A 22,591-nucleotide genomic window follows, 5' to 3' on the forward strand; every position below is an offset into this window, starting at 1 on the left:
CCACTCGTGCTGTATGGGGAATGATTGGCTGAGCTTGTCCACGGTGGTATTCTGAGAACCTGGCAAGTACGAGGAGGAGATATGGATCTTGTGTTGAAGGCACCAGTTCCAAAGTTTTACCGCCTCTGCGCAGAGGGAGTGTGACCGGGCTCCCCCCGTCTGTTGACATAAAACATGCACGTGATGCTGTCGGTCATGATTCAAATTCGGCAGTTTTGGATGATGGGAAGGAAATGGAGACAGGCATTGCGTACAGCCCGGAGCTCTAGCAAATTTATGTGAAGCCTGGTTTCTGAAGTGGCCCAGAAACCCTGAGTGGTGAGGTGGCCGATGTGGGCTCCCCATCCTGTGAGGGATGCATCTGTGGTGATGGTAATTCAAGGGGGATCTCGTCAGAAGGGAATCCCGGTGCAGAGGTTGATGGGAGAGGTCCACCAGAGAAGCGAGTCCTTGACTTTCTGGGGCATAGTTAGTAACTTGTTTAGCCTGTGCTTGTTTGGTTTGTATACCACGGCTACCCAACCCTGAAGGCATCGCATGTACAGGCGAGCATTTGCGACCACAAACGTGCAAGTAGCCATATGTCCTAAGCGCTGTAGGGAGTCTCGGACTGCAGTCTGTGGGCTGGCACGTATCTGGGTAATAAGGATGCCCATTGTGTGGAATCTGTCCTGGGGGAATCGAGGTGGGTGCTGATGAAGTCGATTTGTTGGGTAGGTTGTAAGGTAGATTTGTTTTTGTTTATTTGCGTGCCCAAGGTGCGGAAGCAGTGAAGGGTTGGAAGAGTTGCGTGGTTTGCTTCTAACTGAGTGGGAGACTTGAGGAGACAACTGTCCAGGTAAGGAAATATGAGAATTTCTTTTTTCCTGAGATGTGCTATTATAACTGCTAGAATCTTGGAGAAGACACGTGGTGCAGCAGAGAGGCCAAATGGGAGGACTTTGTACTGGTAGTGTTGCACTCCCACAGCAAACCTGAGGAAATGTCGATGGGCAGGGTGGATAGAGACATGGAAATGTGTGTCTTGGAGGTCGAGGATTGAAAAAAAAAACAAACAAACAATCTCCTTGTTCCAGCATTGGAATTATCATTGGGAGAGTAACCATTCGGAATTTCTGTTTCTTGACAAAATTTTTAAAACGTCGAAGATCAAGGATGGGGCGCCAACCACCATTTTTCTTTTCCATCAAGAAGTAGTGGGAGTAAAACCTTTTCCCTCTGGGTTGAGGGGGTAACTCTTCTATTGTTCCGAGATGTATGAGATGTTGTACCTCCTGACAGAGCAATTGTTCGTGGGAGGGATCCCTGAAGAGGGACGGGGTGGGAGCGAGGTAAGGAGAGGAAGGAGATGGCATAACCCAATCTGATAATTTCCAGGACCCATCCGTCCATAGTGATGGTTTGCCAGTTGGCCAGAAATGGATGCAGACGGTATAAAAAAAATGGTTGGTTGGAGTTGGCGCTGGAGAGGGCGCGAGGTTTTCCATACCCTCGACCAAGACTTCAAATTTGTTTATTTGGGTAAGGAGGGCGGGTTGCCGTTGTTAGCGGAGGGCGACGTTGTTGGTTCCTGGGCCTGTGTCGTTGTCGCGTATCAGTGTCTGAAAGGTGGATGTTGCACAAAGGTATGGTAATGTGGTTGTTGGTGTGGCTGATATCTATATTGTCTCTTCTTTGAGGCAGGTGTTTGGATGCCTAAGGATCAGAGTGTGCCACAGGAGCCCTTCATAGAGTGAAGGACCTCACTGGTCATAGAGGCGAAGAAACTTGCCTCCATCGAAAGGGAGATCTTCGACTGTATTCTGTATCTCCTTCAGAAAGGAGGAAGAAGCACGCCATGAGGATCGCCGCATGACGACAGCTGTGGCTGTGGATCTAGCTGCTGCATCCGCAGCATCGAGGGCAGTTTGAAGATCTGTGTGGGAGATCAATTGGCCCTTGGACATCACTGCTTTAAATTGTTATCTTTTATCTTCCGACACATTATCAATAAATTGCACTACCTTGGCATAGTTTTTGTGGTCATATTTTGCTAAGAGCGTCGCCCAGTTCGCTACTTTAAATTGCAAGGTGGAAGAAGAATACACTTTGCGGTCGAAGGAGTCCAGTCTCTTGTTATCTTTGTCAGATGGAGTGGAGCGGAAGTGTTGGTATTTGTTTTTCTGATTGGCCGCATCTACCACTAGCGAATTAGGTGAGGGGTGCGTGAACAGAAACTCAGAACCCTGAGATGGGACAAAATATTTGCAGTCCAATCTCTTGCTAGTGGGTGTTATTGTAGCTGGGGTCTGCCAAATAGTTTTAGCAGGTTCCATAATGTCCCTGGTAGGGCTATTTTGGAGGAAGTCGTGGCTTGCAGGATGTCGGTAAGCTCATGGTGTGTTTCAAGCACCTCCTCTGGGGTAATCCTGAGCTCTTCTGCTACTTTGTAAAACTACTCTTGAAAGTGAGCGAGCTCATCAACAGTGGGAGGTGGTGGGGGTACCATGGCATCTTGTGGTGTTATCGCTATAGAAGAGGTGTGCGGCGGCAGTGTCCTCTGTAGGGGTGGCGGCCACTTCAGGTCTTATCTGGGTTTCATTGTAAGCAGGCAGTGGGGAGGGTCTGACAGCTTTCCTCCAGGCAGCCCGCAGAACACCTGAGTGTGCTGTGGTGTAGGTCCATGAACCCCAGCGTGGCCATTGCCCCAGTGGGTGGGGGGACAGGGCATAGGTGGTCCCATCCAGGGACTGCCATACCAGTGTGGATAGCTTTGAGGATATGGAGATCGTGCTGTAATGCACCTCCCAGTTGTAGGTAACTGAATCTAGGGAGAGTATTGAGAGGAAAACATCTGGTCATCGTATTCCTCTTCCTCATCCTCCCACACTTCATTGGAGGGGCTTGAAGTGGTAGGGAAGTACTGAAGGTAGGGTGCTAAAGGTCTCGGTGATAGACTGGTGCCGAGAAGAGGAGAGTCAGGAGCATGGGACACCCTTAATTCCTCTCGCTGTAAAAACTACGGTGGAGCTGAGTGACCAGGAGTCGCTGCTGGTGTAGCTGGTGGAGGCAGAGTCTGCTGGGGCATCTGCTGGCGCACCGAAGGGTGTCCTGGGGGCGCAAGCTGTCTCCGCAGAGTAGGAGCTCCTGAGGGAGGCACTGCAAAGGAGGCTGGAGACCTCAGGGGGCTCGGTGCGGAGAGCAGCAGCTGTAAAAGCAGCGCTGCAAGATCAAAGCACAGTGCTGCAGCCACCGCTTGTACTGTCGGCACCATAGCAGCTCTCGGCACCATACTGACAAAGGTGGCCAAAGGAGAGCTGAAAGAGAAGGGCAACTGGAAGCCCTGAGCCTCAGCACCATGTAGTGGGGCAGCCGACTCACGGTTGGTGGCTGAGGTGCCTGTTGCGTGGAAAGTGCTGAGCCACGGAGCCAGAGTTAGCGGAGACCGGAGAGCCAGTTTAAACTTTTTCCCCCGAGGAACCGCTCCTGAGGGGAGAGGAAGCTGGCTGTTTTTTTTTTTTGTTTTCCTTTTGCCTCTGGAGGGTGTCACAGAGGTTTGCTGGGTCAGAAGCAGGTCTGAAGGAGTTTTCCAGGAGCAGCATTGTAACCCTGAGCTCCCTGTCCTTGCGGGTCCACGCTTTCAATTTGTTACAGTGGATGCATTTTTGGGGTACATGAGACTCCCCCAAACAGCATACGCACTGTGAATGCCCGTCTGAGATGGGGATGGTATCCTTACATGAGGCACATCTCTTGAAGCCTGGGGAGCCAGGCATCTCCGAAACCACGGAGGTTGTTTTTTTTGGGGTTTTTTTTAAATAAATGTATCAGCTAATGTAACTTATCACTCTAATGACTGAAACTAAACAAACTGAGAAACAAACTTACTAGCTAGTCTCAAAGAGCACTGCTGAACTCCATCTCTAGCCGGGGACAGTAGTGAAAGAATTGAGGAGCTCAGTCTGTGCACGTGCTATTCAAACACTGACAGCTTCAGAGGGAGGCACAGCGCGTGCGCAGCCCGTAGGGGTACGGCTGTAGAAATCTCCAGTCGAAGGCGCTGGGACACACCTTGACCTGAGGTGGAGCACCCACTGGGACATCTCTTGAAGAACAGTTTTTCTGCTCCATGATGAAATCTTATAGGGCCTGATCTAACTACCATGGAAGTATTGTTGACATCCATCAATTTTATTGGGAACAGAATACGGCTGAGAGAGCAAATGAATGTGCTGGGCTTATCCATATCCTATCCACGTACACAGCTGCCAGCTGCTGCTTCTGTTCCAGACTTTCTGATAACAAGTCTTTCACAAAACAAGGAGAAGAATGTACACATGAGCTCCTCCAGGGGAGTGCATGACAGTAATGTTCCAGATTAGCAGATGCGAAAGGAAGTGAAACCAACTAACAAAAATTAAATTGAGCATATACAAGTGCTATCAAAATCCACAATCTCAAAAAATTGAGAACAAGGCTTCCCCCCACCTTCTAACTTTTCAGATACAGTCATCTTAGGGCTTACTTATGTCCACTGCTACCTCACTAGGTATGAATATTTGTAACAAGTACTAACACAAAAGTCCCAGTTCACCAGTGTCATTCAAGTCGTATGTCATTTGACTTGCACCAACGTAAAATGGGTTTAACACAATGGTGAATAAAGCCCTTACATGTGTTTAGTACATATTGCAAATACCCGTGACATAAGAGTGGAATGGTCCAACTCTGCTATCTGAAAATACTGCATTTACTGTAGACAAGTAACCCCTACATTTATTGTATGTGAAAGAAGTTTGACTTAAGAAATGGAGTATTTTTCCTGTTTATATTGTACATTTGACAGCACTCTATTTTTGTATCAGTAGAATGGCCTGGGTATAAAACTGGAGTGATGTAGTGGTGAATCAGGCTCTAACTTTCTAAAAGAAAGGCATTAATCTTCAGATGGAGGAAATGTTGGCATAAATGCCTCAACTTGATTATATGTTAAATAGGTTTCTGAACATTTTAAAAAGCAAACTAAGCATGTGATTTTTAACTCCGCTTCTCCTGGCAACAAAACTGAAAAATGTTTGTACCATATTTTTTAAGATGCACTGGAAGGACCCAACAAATTATTTTAGTAGGATTCCACCAATATCTTAGATGTCTTTATTCATTAGTTGAAAGGGTTTAAAATAGCAAAAAACAATCACTACAGAAAATAAATTGTGTGTGTGTGTACACCATATTTAGATAAGATAGAGATGTTATACAAAACTGACATAAAATGTCAAACCAATAATTAGCAATACTGAGTTTCAGATTCCTCTATAAACTTTTTAGAAATATATGTGTGTTTATATAGTTCATTCAGAATCAACAGTGCTCAAAATGGCATTATCCTGAACTGATTTCTCCTGATTAAATTTTGAGGGTCATCTTACAGCCTCTTTGTGCACAGTACCACACACTGAAGAAAATGACAGCAGTGGTGTTCTGTGCTCATAGCACACAACTTAAGGAAGATGTTATTGAGGATAAAAAAAAAATCCACCAAATATGAGACACACAAACAATTTAAAACTGCTATATCAGAAAACCCTGTGGATCCACTGTCTGGTAACCTGTCTCAGCAGATGCTTCAAAAACGGTGGGGTGAGGAACCTCAGAAAAACAAAATAGCCAGCATACAGTGTTACAACATTAGAAAGGGAAAAGGAAAGAGAGGGTGGAAAAAACTCCTTCCAAACTCCTCTTTTGTGATCACCTTATGCCATGGAATAATAGGCTAAATTCTTTTGTATTTGTGAATTGTGGTTCATTAGTAAATGTTGTTTATAAAGTTACCTAATCATTTAAAATTCTGATGAACTATTTGCCTCAATAACCTCTTAACAGAAAATTCCATAGGCTGACTTTACAATGGCTAAAAATGATTTCCTCTTTGCAGTTTTAAATTTACTGCCCTTCCCTTTTGTTGAATGACCCCTTTTTCATTTATGGAATAAAGTGAATAAAAGTGTCAAATCAGCTTTCATTGTAATAATAACTGTACATACCTCAATCCGGCTGTCTCCATTTTTTTTTTTCTGTTCCAGGCCAATTAATTCAGTTTTATGTAATATCTTTCTATTGCACACCCATCTGCACTGAGCCATTCATTGAGCCATTTTATTTATCCTGTCTGGACCTTTTCTATTATCTACTATACCCTTTTTGAGGTAAGTTGAATATATACTTGGGTAAGATCATGCTAACATTTAATATGGTGTTGTATTTTAGTTTGTATTATTTCTCACTTTTAAAAAATATATTCAAGATTTTAATTTATTTAATTGGCATCATCAGGATAATTCCTAGACCACCTCAGACCACAATAGTATCCCACTAGCTCAGAGTCCAACAGTATTTCCATTTTTCCAGTAAGCACTGTTTTATATTAATCTACATATTTCTGGCATTGTGCAGTTCAATTACCCAGACTGATTAGATCCCCCAACAGCATTTTACAACCCCCTCCATTTGGATTAATTTAGTTAGTTTTGTGTTAAAAGCAAGTTTCCTTGTCTCACTATTCACTTCTAGACACGTCATTTATAAAAATATGGAACACCTTTAACGCCAGTACCAATCCTGGGAATGCCCCAATAGACTTTTCACACTTCTGAGAAGCAGCCATTTATTTTGGCTGTTTCTTATGACCTAACCACTTTTTCAACCCTGACAGAGCATTACCTCTTATTCTCTGGTTATTTATTTTCCTTAAGAGGCTTTTCTGAAGGATCTTGTCAAACACTTTTTGAAAAGCCAAGTAAATTATATCCATCGCATCACTCCACTATTACAGTGTAACTTTAAAAGTCTTCTTATAGGTTAGAGCGCCACAACTTATCTACAAAAGCTGTACTAGTTTGTCCCCATCATGTCAGATTTATTCCACTGTTTTACTACTCTGCCCTTGATTTTGCTTTCAGTCATCTTCCATCATCATTGCTCCTTATCTGAATAAGGGAACCACATTCAGCCACCTTCCAAAGACAAACGGAATTAAGTTTAGATTAAATATCTATGTTCTTACCTCCCATAATCGAAGAATATCTTGAAAGCTAAATTCTCTTTTAAATCGGATCAGAAGCCACCGGAAGCAAAAATAAAGGTATCCCGAGTCTTGAGATTCTAGGGCAAGAATGTCACATTTCTTATGAATATCAAACAAAGAAAATATGATTATTATAGGGCTGTTAACCTGCCATCAATTTGTAAAACTAAGTCTCCAATAAAGTCAGTCGGAAGTTTTGCTTAAATATCAATGGCATGACATAGCTCTGTTATATTTTGCTATCCACGAAAACCAATTAAATATTCAAATTAAAAACATTTAATAGATTTTTTTATTGTTCATTTAGGACAACAGCGTAGATAGTGATACATTAAGGATTCTGCACTCTAGGGCTCAGAGAAATACAACAGTAAGTTTCTATTCTTTCAGAGGCATTGTACTAAAGCCAAATTATTAGAATGTGGCAGTCCTGCATTAATAATGAAACAGATTCATGTTGGAAAAGTGTTTAAGGGCACTTTAGAATGTCTATGCATATCTCTCTCTAAAAGTAACAAGTTGTTTGAGTTATTACACATACCTAAGTAACTGCAAAATCCACTGTCTAGCAAGCGAAGCAAAGTACTCAGTTGAATTAGCTGTGTCTTCATACCCTGCATTTGTTCCTCAAAGTTCTCGTGCTTGATGGGAAATAAATATTAGCACTCTGTCAGGTATTGATACCGGTAAATAGTTCACTGGGTCAAATACTGTTATAAACCACAAAACTATGATTAGTTTACATGCAAGTTAAATTAATTGTCCTGATGACAGACAGTATTATCCTTTAACTGTTTCACATACTAAGCATTTAAAAAGATGGAGCCAAGGTCTGGTAAATTTTTGCCTTCAACTGGAAGCTTAAAGCAACAAACAACAAACTGTGTGTCTCTGGCTCAGGGATATTTGTACTTAATCTTCCACAATCACACTTACACTGAAACTTGGATACAAGATTTGGAGTGAATAAATTCATCTGCCTCCAAATTGGAGCTAGAGCGTTGCAGGCAGGAATAGACAGACTGGAGAAAATTATTAAATTTTATCAGAAGACAACTGACGGTATTTTATTCTAAACCACTGTATTTATGTTTCACAACATCCCATATACAAAGTTATTCTTGGAAATGAGCACTTGTTTAAATGAAAAAAAATTATCAAAACTGTAAAAATTATAATACCCGTACAAGAGCTTGGGCATCGACATCTTTGCCGTGTATCATACAGGCAGTATATCATATATGTAATAACAGTCATTCTTTATGGACCAGACCCTCAGCTCCATCACTGTTACGCCCAATCCAGCAGGACAGAAGAGGAATTTACTCACCTTGTGCAGCAACGATGGTTCTTTGAGATGTGCGTCCCTATAAGGTGTTTCACACTAGGTGTGTTTGCCTCCCTGCACTGCTGATCGTTGAACTTTAGTAGCAGTGTCCTTTTGGCCCACACATGGGCTGTGCCCACCCTTGTGCTCTGCCACGAGGCTAGCCAGCATCATGCAGATGAACCCTCCTTAGTTTCTTCTCTACCACAGAGTCAATAATGAGAACTCCAAAGTAGAGGGGAGGAGAGAGGGTTGTGGAGCGCCCATAGGGGGACACATCTCCAAGAATCATTGTTATGGCACAAGGTGAGTAACTTCCTCTTCTTTTTCAAGTATTGTTCTTAGGGGTGCTCCACTGTAGGTGACTCCCAAGCAGTATCCCCAATGGGAAGCTGCGGCTTCGGAGTCGAGTCTGCTATGGATGACTGCATAGCTGAATCTAGCATCGGCATCAGAGTCTCCCATGATCGCATAATGTTTTGCAAAGGTGCGTGCAGATGCTCAAGTAGCTGCTCTGCAGATTTCCAGGACGGGGACATGGTTGAAGAAGGCAACCGAGGAGGAAATCGACCTTGTAGAGTATGGATTGTAGATGGAGGTACTAAATTGCGAGCCTGATAACAGAGTTTGATGCAGTTCGAGACCCATTCAGAGAGTCTCTGGGCTGAAATCACTATGCCTTTAGACCTATCCGCAATGGAGAGGAAGAGCCTATGAGATTTCATATAGGCCTCTGTCCTGTCCAAATAAAAAGCTAAGGCTCTCCTTACGTCAAGCGTGTGTAGAATGGCTTCTCTGTTTTCCTGGTGAGATTTGGGATAAAAGGTAGGGAGATGAATGTTTTGATCCACGTGAAAGGTGGAAGTCACCTTAAGGGTGAACTTTGGGTGTGATCGGAGCATGACTTTGTCAGAAAAGAACACTGGAAAGGGGGTTGCGCCATAAGAGCCACTATCTCCCCTATACTCGTTGAGGTGATGATGACTAGAAAGGCAGTGTTCACTGAAAGGTATGTTAGTGAACAAGTGGCCATGGGTTCAAAGAGCAATCTGGTCAACGCTTTTAATACTAAAGTCAGGTGCCATGGTGGGATAGAATGTCTGGGTTGGAGAAAGAGGTTTGTTATGCCTTTATGAAACCTCTTTGTAGTTGGGTGTGAGAAAACTAAGTACCCTTCTATCTTTTGATCTTTTGCCGCCAAGTGTACCTTTAGTGAACTAATAGAGAGTCCTGATTTCTTAAGAGTCAGAAAATAATCTAAGACTAGTGGTAGAGTAGTCCATGTCCGGTAATTCCTCTAGAATGCACCATATCTGAAATCTGGTCCACTTTTGTAGATAAGTACAACGAGCAGTCAATTTCCTGCTGTATAGTAACATTTCCTGTATCTCCTCAGAGAAGGATCTATCTATATGCTGGAACCATGAAGAAGCCAGGCTTTGAGCCGGAGTATACATAGGCTGGGATGGAGAGTACATCCTTCTTTCTGCGAGAGGAGATAAGGAGTGGGTTGATGAGTGATCGGTAGACACACTGCCAGTTGTGACTGCTAAGGGTACCACATCTCTCTTGGGCAGGCAGGAGCAATCACTATGACATTTGTTTTTTTTCCTCTTTATTTTCAACAGGACTTTCAGCAAGAGGGGAAACAGTGGAAGGCGTAAAGAAGGCCCTTGTTCCATGAGAGGAGGAGAGTGCCCCCCAAAGAGTGCTCTCCGAGGCCTGCTCTGGAGCAGTATTACGAACATTTCTTATTCTGGTAAGTGGCGAACAAGTCTATTATTGATGTCCCCCATTACTGGAGTATGTTGTGGAGTATCCAGGGCTGGCCTTAGGGGAAATGGCACCCTGAGCAAACTTGTTTTTGGCGCCCCCCATTACTCCTGGCCCCCATGGGCTCGCTCGGCTTCCCACACCCCCCTTCACCTCTGGGCTCCGCTGCCTCCCCCAGTGTTGAATTTGTGTTGAAAGAGATGCCAGAGCTCAGCCCTGACACAGATTAAGCACTGGCAGGGCAGCCTGATACCGGCGGGTGCTGGCCAGGCACCCAGCTCTGAAGGCAACGCCACTGCCAGCAGCAGCTCTGAGCTCGAGGAGGTAGATGTTAAGACATCTCAGAGGGCGACCATTTACCCTGTACTGTGAGGTCATAGAGATGTGCACCCAACCCTATGAGGGATCCGTTGATGGTGAGGAGTGGTGGAGGAGGAGGCTACACAGATGGGATCCCCATGCAGACGTTTGCTGGGTTCTTCCACCAATTCAAAGATTGTTTTATCTTGGTTGGTAGAGATAGTGGTTTGTTCAGGCTGTCTTTGTTCGGTCTGTAAACCAAGCTGAACCATGACTGGAGGCATCTCATACGAAGTCTGGCATGAGCCATCACAACTGTATCCATGGCCACGTGTGTCAGAAGCTGAAGACAATGTCTGGCCAATATCTAAGGGCTGGTTTGCACTGTCTCTATAAGCGTGGAGAAACTGAGCAATCTGTGTTATAGAAGGAGCGCTCACACTTGGACAGAGTCAAGATTGGCTCCTATGAATTCTACACTCTATACTGGGGTTAATGTCTATTTTTGTACGTTAATTTGTAGGCCTAGTTTTCTTAATAAATCCAAAGTCGTATGGGTAACCTGCTGAGTTTTGTCAAAGGAGTGTGCCCTGAAGAGACAACTGTCCAGATAAAGGTAGATTATGATCCTCTGAGAGCGTAGGTGGGCTGCCACTACAGAGAGAACCTTGGGGAATACTATGGGAGCCAACAAGAGGCCAAAAAGGAGTTCTCTGTACTGGTAGTGGTCCTGCCCTAGTGTAAATCTGAGATATCATCTGTGAGAGGATATGACTGAAATATGGAAATAAGCATCCTGGAGGTAGTAGATTGAGAACCAATCTCCCTGTTCCAACGCTGGAATAATTGTTGCTAAAGTGACCATCTTGAACTTTTGAGCCTTGACAAATTTGTTGAGTGCTCTGAGATCTAAAATGGGTCTCCAATCTCCCTTTTTCTTGGTATCAGGAAGTAATGAGAGTAGAAACCTTTGGTCTATCTGTTCTCGTAACAGATGGTTGGGTCGAGAAAAACCGTGTGGGCAACTGTGGTGAGCCATGAACCCTCTACCTGTCCTGGGTCGGGGGCCCGCAGGGCAGGGACACAGGCTGGGGGCTGCTCTCAGCCCCCTCACCCTGGGCAGATGTGGTGAGGGTCCATGGCTCCTGGCCTGCTGTGGCTTCCAGCTTGGCCTGGGGTGGGGCCTCAGGCGGAAGAAGCAGGGCAGAGCCACGGAGGGGGTGGGGGCACTGCCCTCCCCCACTTTTGGTAAAGCTCTGGTGGTGCTGACCTTTGGAGTTTACCACCTCCACAATGATTGAATTGGGGTGTGGGGGTGGGAGAAGAGAAATTCTGTGTCTTTCACTGGCACGTAATATTTCTTATTAGCCTGCCTACAGGTTGGCCGGACCGCTGCAGGGGTCTGCCACATAAGTTTGGTTGGGTCTAATAGAGCCTCGTTGATAGGGAGAGCTACTCTGGATGAGGCAGAGGAAAATATCCAGTAATTTATGGTGGGATTCTGTCACCTCCTGTAGTGGTAACTGCAGTATGTAAGCCACCCTCTGAGCTAGTTCTTGAAAAAACTTAAAGTTGTCTGCTAACAGTGGTGGAGGGACATCACTGTTTCATCTGGTGATGAAGATGGGAAATTAGTTTGGGGTGTAACCTCTTCCTCAATATTGTCCTCCTGTTCCTCCCTCATCTCTTTAGGGGGCTCAAAGGCTCTGGCTGCAGTGGCAGAAGGAGGGTGCCTCACTGGTTCCTGGTAAGCCATGCTAGAACTTCAGGAGGCATGATGTCTATATGCCTGCCATGAATCCCAGTAAGGCCACTGGGATGGCAGGAAAGGTCCCAGTGTTTGGTACCATGGCTGACCATACCAGGGAGGCTGAGGGTCAGATGGACAGGGAGGCTGAAGAGGTCCAGATTGGTAATGGATACCATAAGGTGCATGAGGAGCAATGGGAGACTACCTCCTCCTGCTCATTGTCTGACTCCCTGCTAGAGAATGTGGGTGAATGGCACAATGCAGAAGGAGAATCTGGAACTCAAGGCAGACTTGGTACCAGAGCCCTGGTAGTAAGTAGAGGAGACTCCAGTACATCAGACACTATAAGGTCTCTTGAGTATCCGAAGTTAGGAGGTGCAGTAGGTAGCGGTACTGGGGGTGGACGATGGTGCCGGAGCGACTATACCAATGGAGTTGGTGATGCGGTCCTGGTTGAACGATTCACCGGTGGTTGGCATATCTTTGATGGTACAGATGCCATTGTCCATACCAATGGAGCTTTCCCCAAGGCAGAGTATCTCTGTCTCACCCAGTCGTTACCGATGTTTCATTGCCTGGGCCCATCGGGTCCTTAGGCAGCCTAACGTGTTCTGCTGGAACAGTACCGTGCGAGCTCTAGGTACTGCATTTGGATGGCTTCTGTACTGTCCGTACCGATGATACTGAGTGAACTGGCGGTTTTTGGCTGGTTCAGGGCTTGCTGTGGGGACTCATGGCTCTCTTTTTAAAAGCCTTGTGTGAGTGGCTCATAGGTGTCTTCTTAGGCTCACCCTCCTTGGATGTAGAGAGCTGTGGTGAGGATTCCCATCATACTGAGTCTTGACATGGGTCTGAAGGCAGTTGGAGAGCTGCTTCAACTGGAAGAAGTTTAAGTCTCAGTTCTCTATCCTTTCGGGACCACAGTTTCAACTGCTGGCAAAATCCACACTTCTGGGCAATGCGATTTTCCCCAAGGCAACAGACACCAGGATGGATTCTTTGCAGCTGAGACAGGGTGGTCCCAGACGTGTACGTGTGTGTGTGCGCGAGAGAGAAAGAGAGAAACCAAAATCAAAAACAGATGTATTTTTAAGACTAAAAAAAAGGGCACATAAAGGAAACTTCAAGGAGTAGTTAGAAAAGAAATGATTAACAAGTCTTTAGTAAATTAATAATCTGATAAACAGCCAGCTAAAAGCTCCATCTCTAGCCAGGGGTGGTTCAGAAGGAACTGAGGAGGGTTCGCCTGCGCAATGCTGGCTAGCCTTGTGGCAGAGCACAAAGGCGGCCGAGGGTGCGGGGGACGGACGGACAACGGACAAACCATGTGTGGGCCGAAAGGAAACTGCTACCAAAGTTCTTTGGTCAGCAGCACAGGAACGCAAACACACATATATTTGAGCACCCATTGGGACACTACTCAAAGAAGAATAATGGTAGCTTTATCTTGGTGCCAGCTAGGGGCTATTTTGGCCAACAGCATAACTCAGAATAGCTTCAGGGCTGCAAGCCCTCCCAAAAGAGCTATGTTCTGGCATACAGAGATCACAGCTGCACTCAGAGAGGAAACAGGGGTCCTTAGAGAAGACACTGTCACACCCAAGACCTCCTCTTACACTAGGAGAATTTCCCCGTAGATGGTAAACTTTCTGGAAGCTTTATATTCCCAGAAGATCAAAAGCTACCATAAGCTGTGTCAAGGACCAAACGTGTTTATTTTACATATAAACAAACAGAAGAAATATAAGGGAGAAAACAGGAGACTTGGAAAAAACCCTATCTTCCCAATTTTTGTCTGTCGCTGAAGTATATATACACATTGATAAATATGAGCACTTTTGGGTAACACAATAAGGCCAGCTTCTCACTGATGGTGTAACAGGACTTGGAAGCTGAACGGTTGTGGTGGTGGTGTACTTTTATCAGTCCACAGATGGTGTAAACCTCTAGTGACTGACTGGCAATGATGGGGATTTGATCCTCCTATCTTTAAAAAGAGAAGATAAACAAGTGCCACCTACTTTACATGGGCATAGTCCATCTATTGGACAAACGTGCCTCTGAGCTATTCTGCAGTCATACATACACCAATATTAAACTGTTTCTTTCTGCTTTGCAAATATTAAACACTTCTTTCCACTAAAGACAACAGAGGAAGTAGTGCAAAATTTTCAAGTCTAGTCATGAAGACATAAGAGATAAAATGACAACGTTTTACATCTAAATTCAGATAATGAAAGCTGCATGAACACTATGAAATAAATAATCTTGTTTTTACCATTTGATCCATGTATGATACAAAGCACCAAAAGGCATCCACTTCATTTTCCATGACATACAAGACAGGAGAAAGCAAGTCACTCATTCCCTGAACATACCCTTAAAAAAAGAAATAATTAAACTTAATCTTAGACTGTTAACTAGTGATTTACACAATTATGAACTCTAAATTAAATGATTTTCCTTCCTTATCTTCCAAGATGCCAAGCTTCAAATTTGTTACTGAACACTCATTGTTTGTACAATTATTCAATGGTACAGCAGACTGGTAGGTATGTTCCAAATCAGCATAACCAAATAGTCTGAAAATTCAATTTCCTCTGTATGACTTAAAAAAATACCTGCATTTGATCATTAAAAGTTTATGTTCTGCAAACATGGACAGAAATTGTATACATATATAGCCTTGATTCTCCAAATCTTTAGAAAACGTACACCCATATTTCTATTTCATTTAACTTTAACAACCTTCAGAAAGTATATAATTATACACTAAAAGATTTTTGAAATGCAGTAATACTCTGAAAAGTGATCCTTGCTCACTAACCATTAACTTTTTATAAAAAAATATTCAGACAAGTCCCACTTACCTAAATCAAAGTCATACATACAATAGGTCATCAAAATGTCATGAAGCAAGATCAATCCTGGATTATCTTGGCCTTCATAGAACTTGTTTGTTCGGTCTGTTCTGTTTACATCTTTTTCTGAGAAATAACCCACAGATACAAAACATTTTCAAAACAATTTTTACTAAGCCTACATCTAACAAATGCACAATGCTCTTTAAGTTACTGATTTCTCAAAACACTATTGCAGAGCTTTGAAGTGTTTAATAAACCAACTATATTCACTGAATGTCATTATAAAATATTTAAAGGGGATTTTAAGAGTAAGTACTTAAAAGAAAATTCTTCCTGTCTGGAAAAACATATACTTACAAGCAGATTTTCCATTTTTTTTTTTTTAATTGTTACACACTTTTTACAGAACCCTCATGATTAAATATAAAATATTTTTACTGAATTCAAAGCAACAAAGAAGACTACTTTAGATGAGTTAATTGTAAAATGTCACTCGAATGCATATGATATGCAGCATAGTTTAAAAACTATAATGGGAAAAAGCTAATATGCAAACAAGCATAAAGTGATTTTGTTACACTTGTAATTGGTTGGTTCATTATAACAAGTATTATTAAATTTTAGTTTGTCTTGTTTCTGTAATCATTACTGAGCTGAAACTGCCTGCTTGCTCCTAGATATAGACTGTACATTTTTTGTTGTTTCAATGAACAGAGTTCACACTGCCTGAATTTGATTACAAACTGCACTTCTCTTGTATGGCTGGGGTAGAGCAGCAACTACAATTTCACCTAAAGTTGATTGAGCCAAGTGGCTACATCAGCAGTAGCAGAATTTATTGCAGTGATGCCTCCCTCATATTTATAAATTGGGCAGTAGATAGGGATATGTTCGATGGTCTGTTATGGGGAACCACACTCACACACCAAGGAGTCCTTGATTTTCCATAGATGTCCACATCTAGCATGGTTGGTTCAAATTCGGTTCAGACGTGACCCAGATAACTATAGAAGGTCAAATCCAGGAACCTTCTGCGTGGGATCTGGCAAAAGGTGCTTATTTTTTTTTTTAAGTCTTGTTTAGCCCAATCTGCTTTCCAAGCCTCCTCCTGATCACAGCCTGATTGCATGAGGTTAAACGAATGTTCCCAGAAAGGCTTGCAGGACTTAAGACATTGGGGGGGGGGGGGGGTGGAGGGTGTCAAGGTCTTGGTGAACAGGAAGACATCTGTTTTCACAGGTTCACTGAGCTTCGCAGAACGTTGTAGCAGTTCGGCGTATTGGCAGGGGAGCAACGTTAGACAGGACAGGTAGCCATGGTGTTGGAGTCAACTTAAGGGTTCTCATGATGCACCGCATCACTGTATTTAGCTGGGTATCCACAATTTGTGTGTGGCTGCATCTGCTCCATACTGGTGCACAATAGTCAGCTACTAAATATACAAGTGCTATTGCAGATGTTCGCAACACTGATGTACCCCACGTCGTACCTGCTAGTTTCTGGATTATGCTGGCTCTCATTTTTGTCTTAAAATGAGATAAAAATGACAAGCTGTACTCAATATTGCTTTCATAATTTCAGAGCCACTGAAGACTGGATGGTACTCCTTTGAAGCAAGCCAGTGCCCTTCTTCACTGGGGAGGTCTCTAATTAATTGAGGACATACCCATGCACTCCAAGAAGCTTTTTAAGAAAGTTAAGTGAAAGCTGAGATTTTGGAGCTTGATTATGCAGCAAATTCTCTGGCCACAAGATACACTGACCAATGGCTCTAGTATTCTAAATCTCAAGAGCTTCACTTCTCTTTTTTTTTTTTAATCTCGCCATTAATCTAATCCATATTCATATGTTGCGCACTAAACCTGTAAAAGGAAAATTACCTATAAGACTCTTATAGTCTCTTAATCTTGAATTTCGTTTTTCTTGCTCATCACTGACTGATTTCCACTGAAGTTTCATCCTGAAATATTCATCTCTAAAGAAAAAGAAAGGTCATTTTTAAACTAAATGCAACTTGCTAAGTCATTTCACTTTTCACGATTTGAATGTCACAATCTCTCAAAAAATAAAAGAACGGTGCAAACAGGAGTAAGCCATGGATAACTGCATTCAATAACATTAAACAGTTAGCTTTCTGCAGACTTAGGAAGACTTCCACATAACTACAATAAGCATATGCTTGAAAAAATTCTGAAACTATTTAAACCTACTTCGTAGTACAAAAAAGTGTGTCTGTACTCACGTTTTTCTTTTTTGCAAATTAGTTCTTTCCTCTCTGGTACTGTGCCAAGGAAAATAACCCAAAAGGAATTTCCATACTTCTTTTCTCAAAGCATGGCAGAGTCCCTAAGGGAAAATATGCATATGCAATAAATAAGAATCAAAGAATGTAAGATTCTAGCTCTAGCGATGAAACAATGCCACAGTAAGCAGACACGGCTTAAAGTAATAATTGAAAACAAAGGTTAAGATGACTTTTCAGATTAGCTGAAGGCAAAGAGTATCCTCCCATACAGCTTTACAGTACCTACCACCTCACCTTGTTATTAGGTTTCACAGGCAATGTCTACATTACAAGCTAGGGGTGTGATTCCCCAGTTTGTGTACACATACTCGCATTCTCATCACACTAGCAAAAGTATAATAGCAGTGTGGCCACAGTAGCACAGGTAGCAGCAGCAGAGAGACAGCTGAGCTGTGCTGAGTACATACCCACTGATTTCAGATGGGGTTGTACTCAGCACAGCTCAGACGTGCCACCACTGTTGTCCTGGATTTGAGGGGTGTGTAAACCCCAGAATGTGATTAAGCTAACTGCAATCATGTTGTGAGCATTCAGCCACCCTGAATTAAACAAACAGGACGCCACATAGTTAAGGGTTAATTTGGACACAGCCTTTTAGAAACAAGGTCAAATCTAGCTGGCAGTTTCTGCTAATCAGAAGGGGAGGAGGGGACAGACAAGTAAACAACTGAATCTGAAAACCTTGGTGGTTGGAAAACCTTGAATTTAGACACCTCTGATATTAAAAGTTTATTGAAAGTTAGAAAAGTGATGATACAGTAGGGGTCATTATGACCTATGTGTTTTGTAGAAGTAAGTTATAAAATATTAGCTAATAGTGTGTGCTTTGGAGCAGTCCTCTGAAGCCATCTTGAGAGATTTTTTCCTGACACCCTTTCTCCCCGGTGGGCCACTGGCCACTGCAAACCTGCTATTAATTACTCAATACCATTCCAGATGTTAGGTTTAGAACATCCCAGGTATTTACCTATTGCTTATGTTTGTGCGTGCTTAAATCTAATAAACTGCAGTTTTAGACATGCTTACTTGCATTTTTCCTTGATCAGACAGAAGTGCTGAGTTCCTGTTGATTTATTCTTTATACCGCCTGGAGTGAAATAGTTAAGTTGCCCCTGTTAGGGGTTCTGAAAACCCTGGATAAGACCACTACCCATGCTACTATGGCCTCACTACTATTTATATTCGCATTAGCTTGACGAATAGGGCCCTACCAAATTTCATAGCCGTGAAAAATGCGTCATGGACCATGAAATCAGACTTTCCCTGTGAAATCTAGCTATTGTAGGGGAGGAGGATTGGCAGGGCTGTGGGTGCCTCACTGGGGGTTCCCATGCACAGGGCTCCAGCTACTAGTCCCAGCAGGGCTCGGGAGGAACGAGACTTGCTCTGCACAGCTGCTCCTGCAGGGAGATCAGACCCACCTCCGGGTTCTGAAGTTCACAGCTGGGTTCCGAAGACAGCAACCACTGAGCTTCCTGAAGCTGGGGGAGGTTGCTGGAGATGGGTCTGATCTTCCCCATGCTGCTGGGGAGTGCCCCAGCTAGGGGTTCCTAGCTGCTAGTCCTGGCCAGGCTGGGTAGGGATAGGACTTCCTCTTCCCCTGCATGGCTGCTCTCAGGAGGGAGATCAGGCCCACCTCCGGAACCTCCCGTATCTGCAGGTGGCTGCTGCCTTCAGAGCCCAGCCCAGCTCTGAAGGCAGCACAGAAATGAGGGCAGCAATCCAATGACCCCACTACAACAGCTTTGCGACCTGTCCACAAACCTCTTTTGGGTCAGGACCGCCCCAATTACAACACGATGAAATTTCAGATGAAAACATCTGAAACCTTGAAATCGACTATTTTAAAAATATGATGGTGAAATTGACCAAAATGGACCAGGAATTTGGTAGGACCCTACTGATGAGGATCTACACCAACAGGGGAAATCACACTCCTAAGCTCATAGTGCAAACAATCAGAGACTTGGACAGAGAATCTGATTAGCCTTTACCTAGAAACACATTTAAAGAACCAATGCAATTTGTTTGCCAAATGACTGGAATAAAATCAAATGATTACATAGATGCTGGTGAAAACTACCGAAGCATCGGGCACAACCTGGCAACAGTGAAAGAAAATATCACTAGAAGATTAAGTCACATTTCACCCGACACTTCTCTCCCTCCCCAGAAACATCATTCTTGAACCTTTGTATAAGCATTAAAAGATAAAGATAAATTCTAGACTTAAAACTCTGTACTGTAACTAACAAGTCCAAACTTTATTTTGCAACCCCCAAACCTGCTCTCCATTAGACCCAATTACCCAATACTCCAAGGTCTGGTACACCATTTGTAATATAAAATACACCTGGTGTCATAACTATAAATAAAGAGCATATAACATGCAGATGATCCCACCACACAACTCATAATATGGATGTGTACTTAAGAATGTTTATTTCTCAATAACCTTTCATAGTAAATCTGGTACTTCCTACCACATTTCTCTCCTATATCAAGGACTACTCCTGCCTGAATGTTACCTGCCTCAAATAGGACAAGCCCCTGCATCTCCTATGGGCAAGCATCTGCACTGTGCCTGGGAGGACAAAACAAATCTACTTCTTGAACACTGTTCAATAATCAAATATTAGCCACTATAGCAACAGTATTCCTTTACTCCTCACTATATTCCCCTCTTCTACTAGGTTAAAACAGGTACAATAGTGCCAAATATTTGCTGCATCACTTGGCTATGCCACCAAGTCAAGTGTAATCAAACCCAACAGATGGGAAGCAAGGAGGGACCTGGGTTCAGAAGGGCCTCAAGTATTCACTTCTCAGGCTGTCGGATGCTTAGGGCATTAAAACATGCTGGCCTTCTACGTTTAGGGTTTGCAGGGTAATGCTGAGAGGGCAAGCAACATGCACATGGGCTGCACTGTGACAACAGCCAGCCAATGAGCCTGCTCTGCAACAGGCTCCTGGACTGACTGCTTTGGGTACAGGGTAGTTAAAACACCCAGGCCAGGTGGAAGAGACCCTCATTCTTGCTCCACCCTCCAAGGCATGTTTTCCATCTTCATGCATATAAGAAATAGTTAAAAATGGATGTAAGACTGTATGTGTGAAAGAAAGTGGTGGCCCAAAATAAAAATGGTGGATATAAGGTTATTACTCCATTTTAAGAGGTCATGCATTTCTAAGTCCCTGGCTCAAGCAGGCAAGACCTCCTTAGCACACTGTAGAGATTCGAAAGTGAACAAGAGAGCCCACCTGGCACCTGGAGCAGCATGAAAACAAAAAAAGCAAACATCACACACGACAACTGATTAGGAGATGTGTCCTTGCTATAACTGTTCTTCATAACTTTAGTTTGTATTTACTATTAGATTTTCACTACTGAAGCTGAATTCATATAATACAGGACTCCACAAAACAAGGCTAAAATTAATGAAAATCTTCAGGGTCAGCTTCAGCACAGCCCACAACAATTTTGCTACCAGAACAAACCACAGAGAGCAAGAAACAAGGGCAAGACAGGAGAGGAAGACTACGAATTCAGAAAAAAGGGGACTCACTTCCTAAAGAAAATAGCACTTTCATTAAAGCATTAACAGTTTCTTGGGAGGCACCTTCTTAGGCCTGCTTTACACTGCAGAGTTAGGTTGATGTAAATTGCTTTGCATCAACTTGTTTGCGCTCACATTTATCTCCTGTCAATGTAAGAGCCTCATTACGGCAAGGCAGCAATACCACCTCCTCGAATGACGTTGAGCCATGGATGACATATTGTGGTCACCACAGTGCGAGCGCTGACACTGTGAGACCCGTATTGATGTTAATGATCCTCCAGCAGCTTCCCCAGTGACTGACAGTGACTACTCTAGTCACATTTGTGAACTCCATTGCCCCTGGGTCATGGAAGCCACCCCCTTCAAAACTCTATATTTTTGAAATGCCTTTTTCCTAATTGCACTCCTTGGAGAACACATCTAGCAGCTCTCCCTCGTTGTATGCGACTGCCCAACTGACCTGCTAGCTACATGCTCTACACTTGCTCCTGCCTGGAGTGGACAGAAGGTATTGTGGGGAAAAGAGGCTGTGCAGGCACAGCTGCAGACCAGTCATAGAAACATAAAAAATGATCGCACAGGGGATGCAGGTGAACGGGTATGACAGGGATCAGCAGCTGTGCCACACAAAAGTGAAGCAACTGTGACAGGCATACCAGAAGGCCAGAAAGGCCAACAGTTGATCTAGTGCTGAGCCATAGGCCTGCCACTTTTACAATGAGCTGTACACCATACTTGGCGGAGACCCCACCAAGCACCTCACATACCACTGTGGATACCTCCAAGGAGCCCAAGGCCTCAGCCGTGAACAGCAAGGAAGAAGCAGAGGAGGGAGATGTAGCAGAAGGGTCCAGCTGTGCTGCGAGCCAGGATCTTTTTGAGACTCTACCACAATCTAACCAGTCCTACCAGCCGGGCATGGGTGAGCTCAATGAAGGGAAAGGAATCTCAGGTGTGTGCATGCATTCTCCTTTACAGTGTTTAAATATGAAGATGGCACTCAGCCCAATCCCAAGGTAGAACTACACAGTTATCTACTTTTCATTGTTTTTCTCATATGAGAAGAGATACAACAGAGGCAGAGCTCTCATCTGCTTTTTACTCCACTGTCAGGTTAGGTGGGGAAAGGGGAGCCATGTGGAGCAGTTTGTTTATGCACATTGGGATGTCCCTAGAATCCTCCTGAGAGATCTTGATGAAACTTTCACGGAGGTAACTCTGCAATCCTCTTTTGAAGACTTCTAGGGATGGCAACCTTATTTCTTCCTTCACAATAGGACATTCCCATGCCACTCCACGATGACTTCTGCAGGCACAATTGCAGTAAACAGGTCAGCAGCATACAGACCCAAGCAGCTTTAGGACACCAGCAGCAGCTGTGTTCACTGTGCCTTTGTTGCCCCAAAGAATGAAGTTACCAGCTGAAATCATTACTCCCTATGGAAAATAGTGCCAGTACTCATTGCCACTACCCTGTGCTCATACCCATGGAAACGGGATAAAATTTTATTGTTTTATGCAACCGAACAATTGCTTCATTTCCTATCCCACCATCCATCCCTGGCAGGTCAGACTCCCCATGTACAAAGGCACTTCAAAGCTGCGGCTCCAGCAGGACTCGGCCTTCCACCCTCTGTGGCTCCTGTCCG

General features: G+C 43.7%; 1 protein-coding gene across 3 annotated transcripts in view; it reads right to left on the reverse strand.

Moving 5' to 3' along the window:
• TBC1D15 (TBC1 domain family member 15) overlaps positions 1 to 22,591 on the reverse strand; it is a 99,069-nt gene that overhangs the window by 23,452 nt on the left and 53,026 nt on the right. For all 3 annotated transcript variants that reach the window (XM_074942036.1, XM_074942034.1, XM_074942035.1), the window contains 6 exons: positions 17,320 to 17,423; positions 16,958 to 17,052; positions 15,084 to 15,200; positions 14,492 to 14,592; positions 7,605 to 7,704; positions 7,043 to 7,140 (listed from right to left, as the gene is read on the reverse strand). In XM_074942036.1, coding sequence (XP_074798137.1) covers positions 7,043 to 7,140; positions 7,605 to 7,704; positions 14,492 to 14,592; positions 15,084 to 15,200; positions 16,958 to 17,052; positions 17,320 to 17,423 — 615 coding nt within the window. The remainder of the gene's footprint in view (positions 1 to 7,042; positions 7,141 to 7,604; positions 7,705 to 14,491; positions 14,593 to 15,083; positions 15,201 to 16,957; positions 17,053 to 17,319; positions 17,424 to 22,591) is intronic.

This window comes from Natator depressus, chromosome 1 (assembly GCF_965152275.1).
Source record: "Natator depressus isolate rNatDep1 chromosome 1, rNatDep2.hap1, whole genome shotgun sequence".
Lineage (NCBI taxonomy): Eukaryota > Metazoa > Chordata > Testudines > Cheloniidae > Natator > Natator depressus.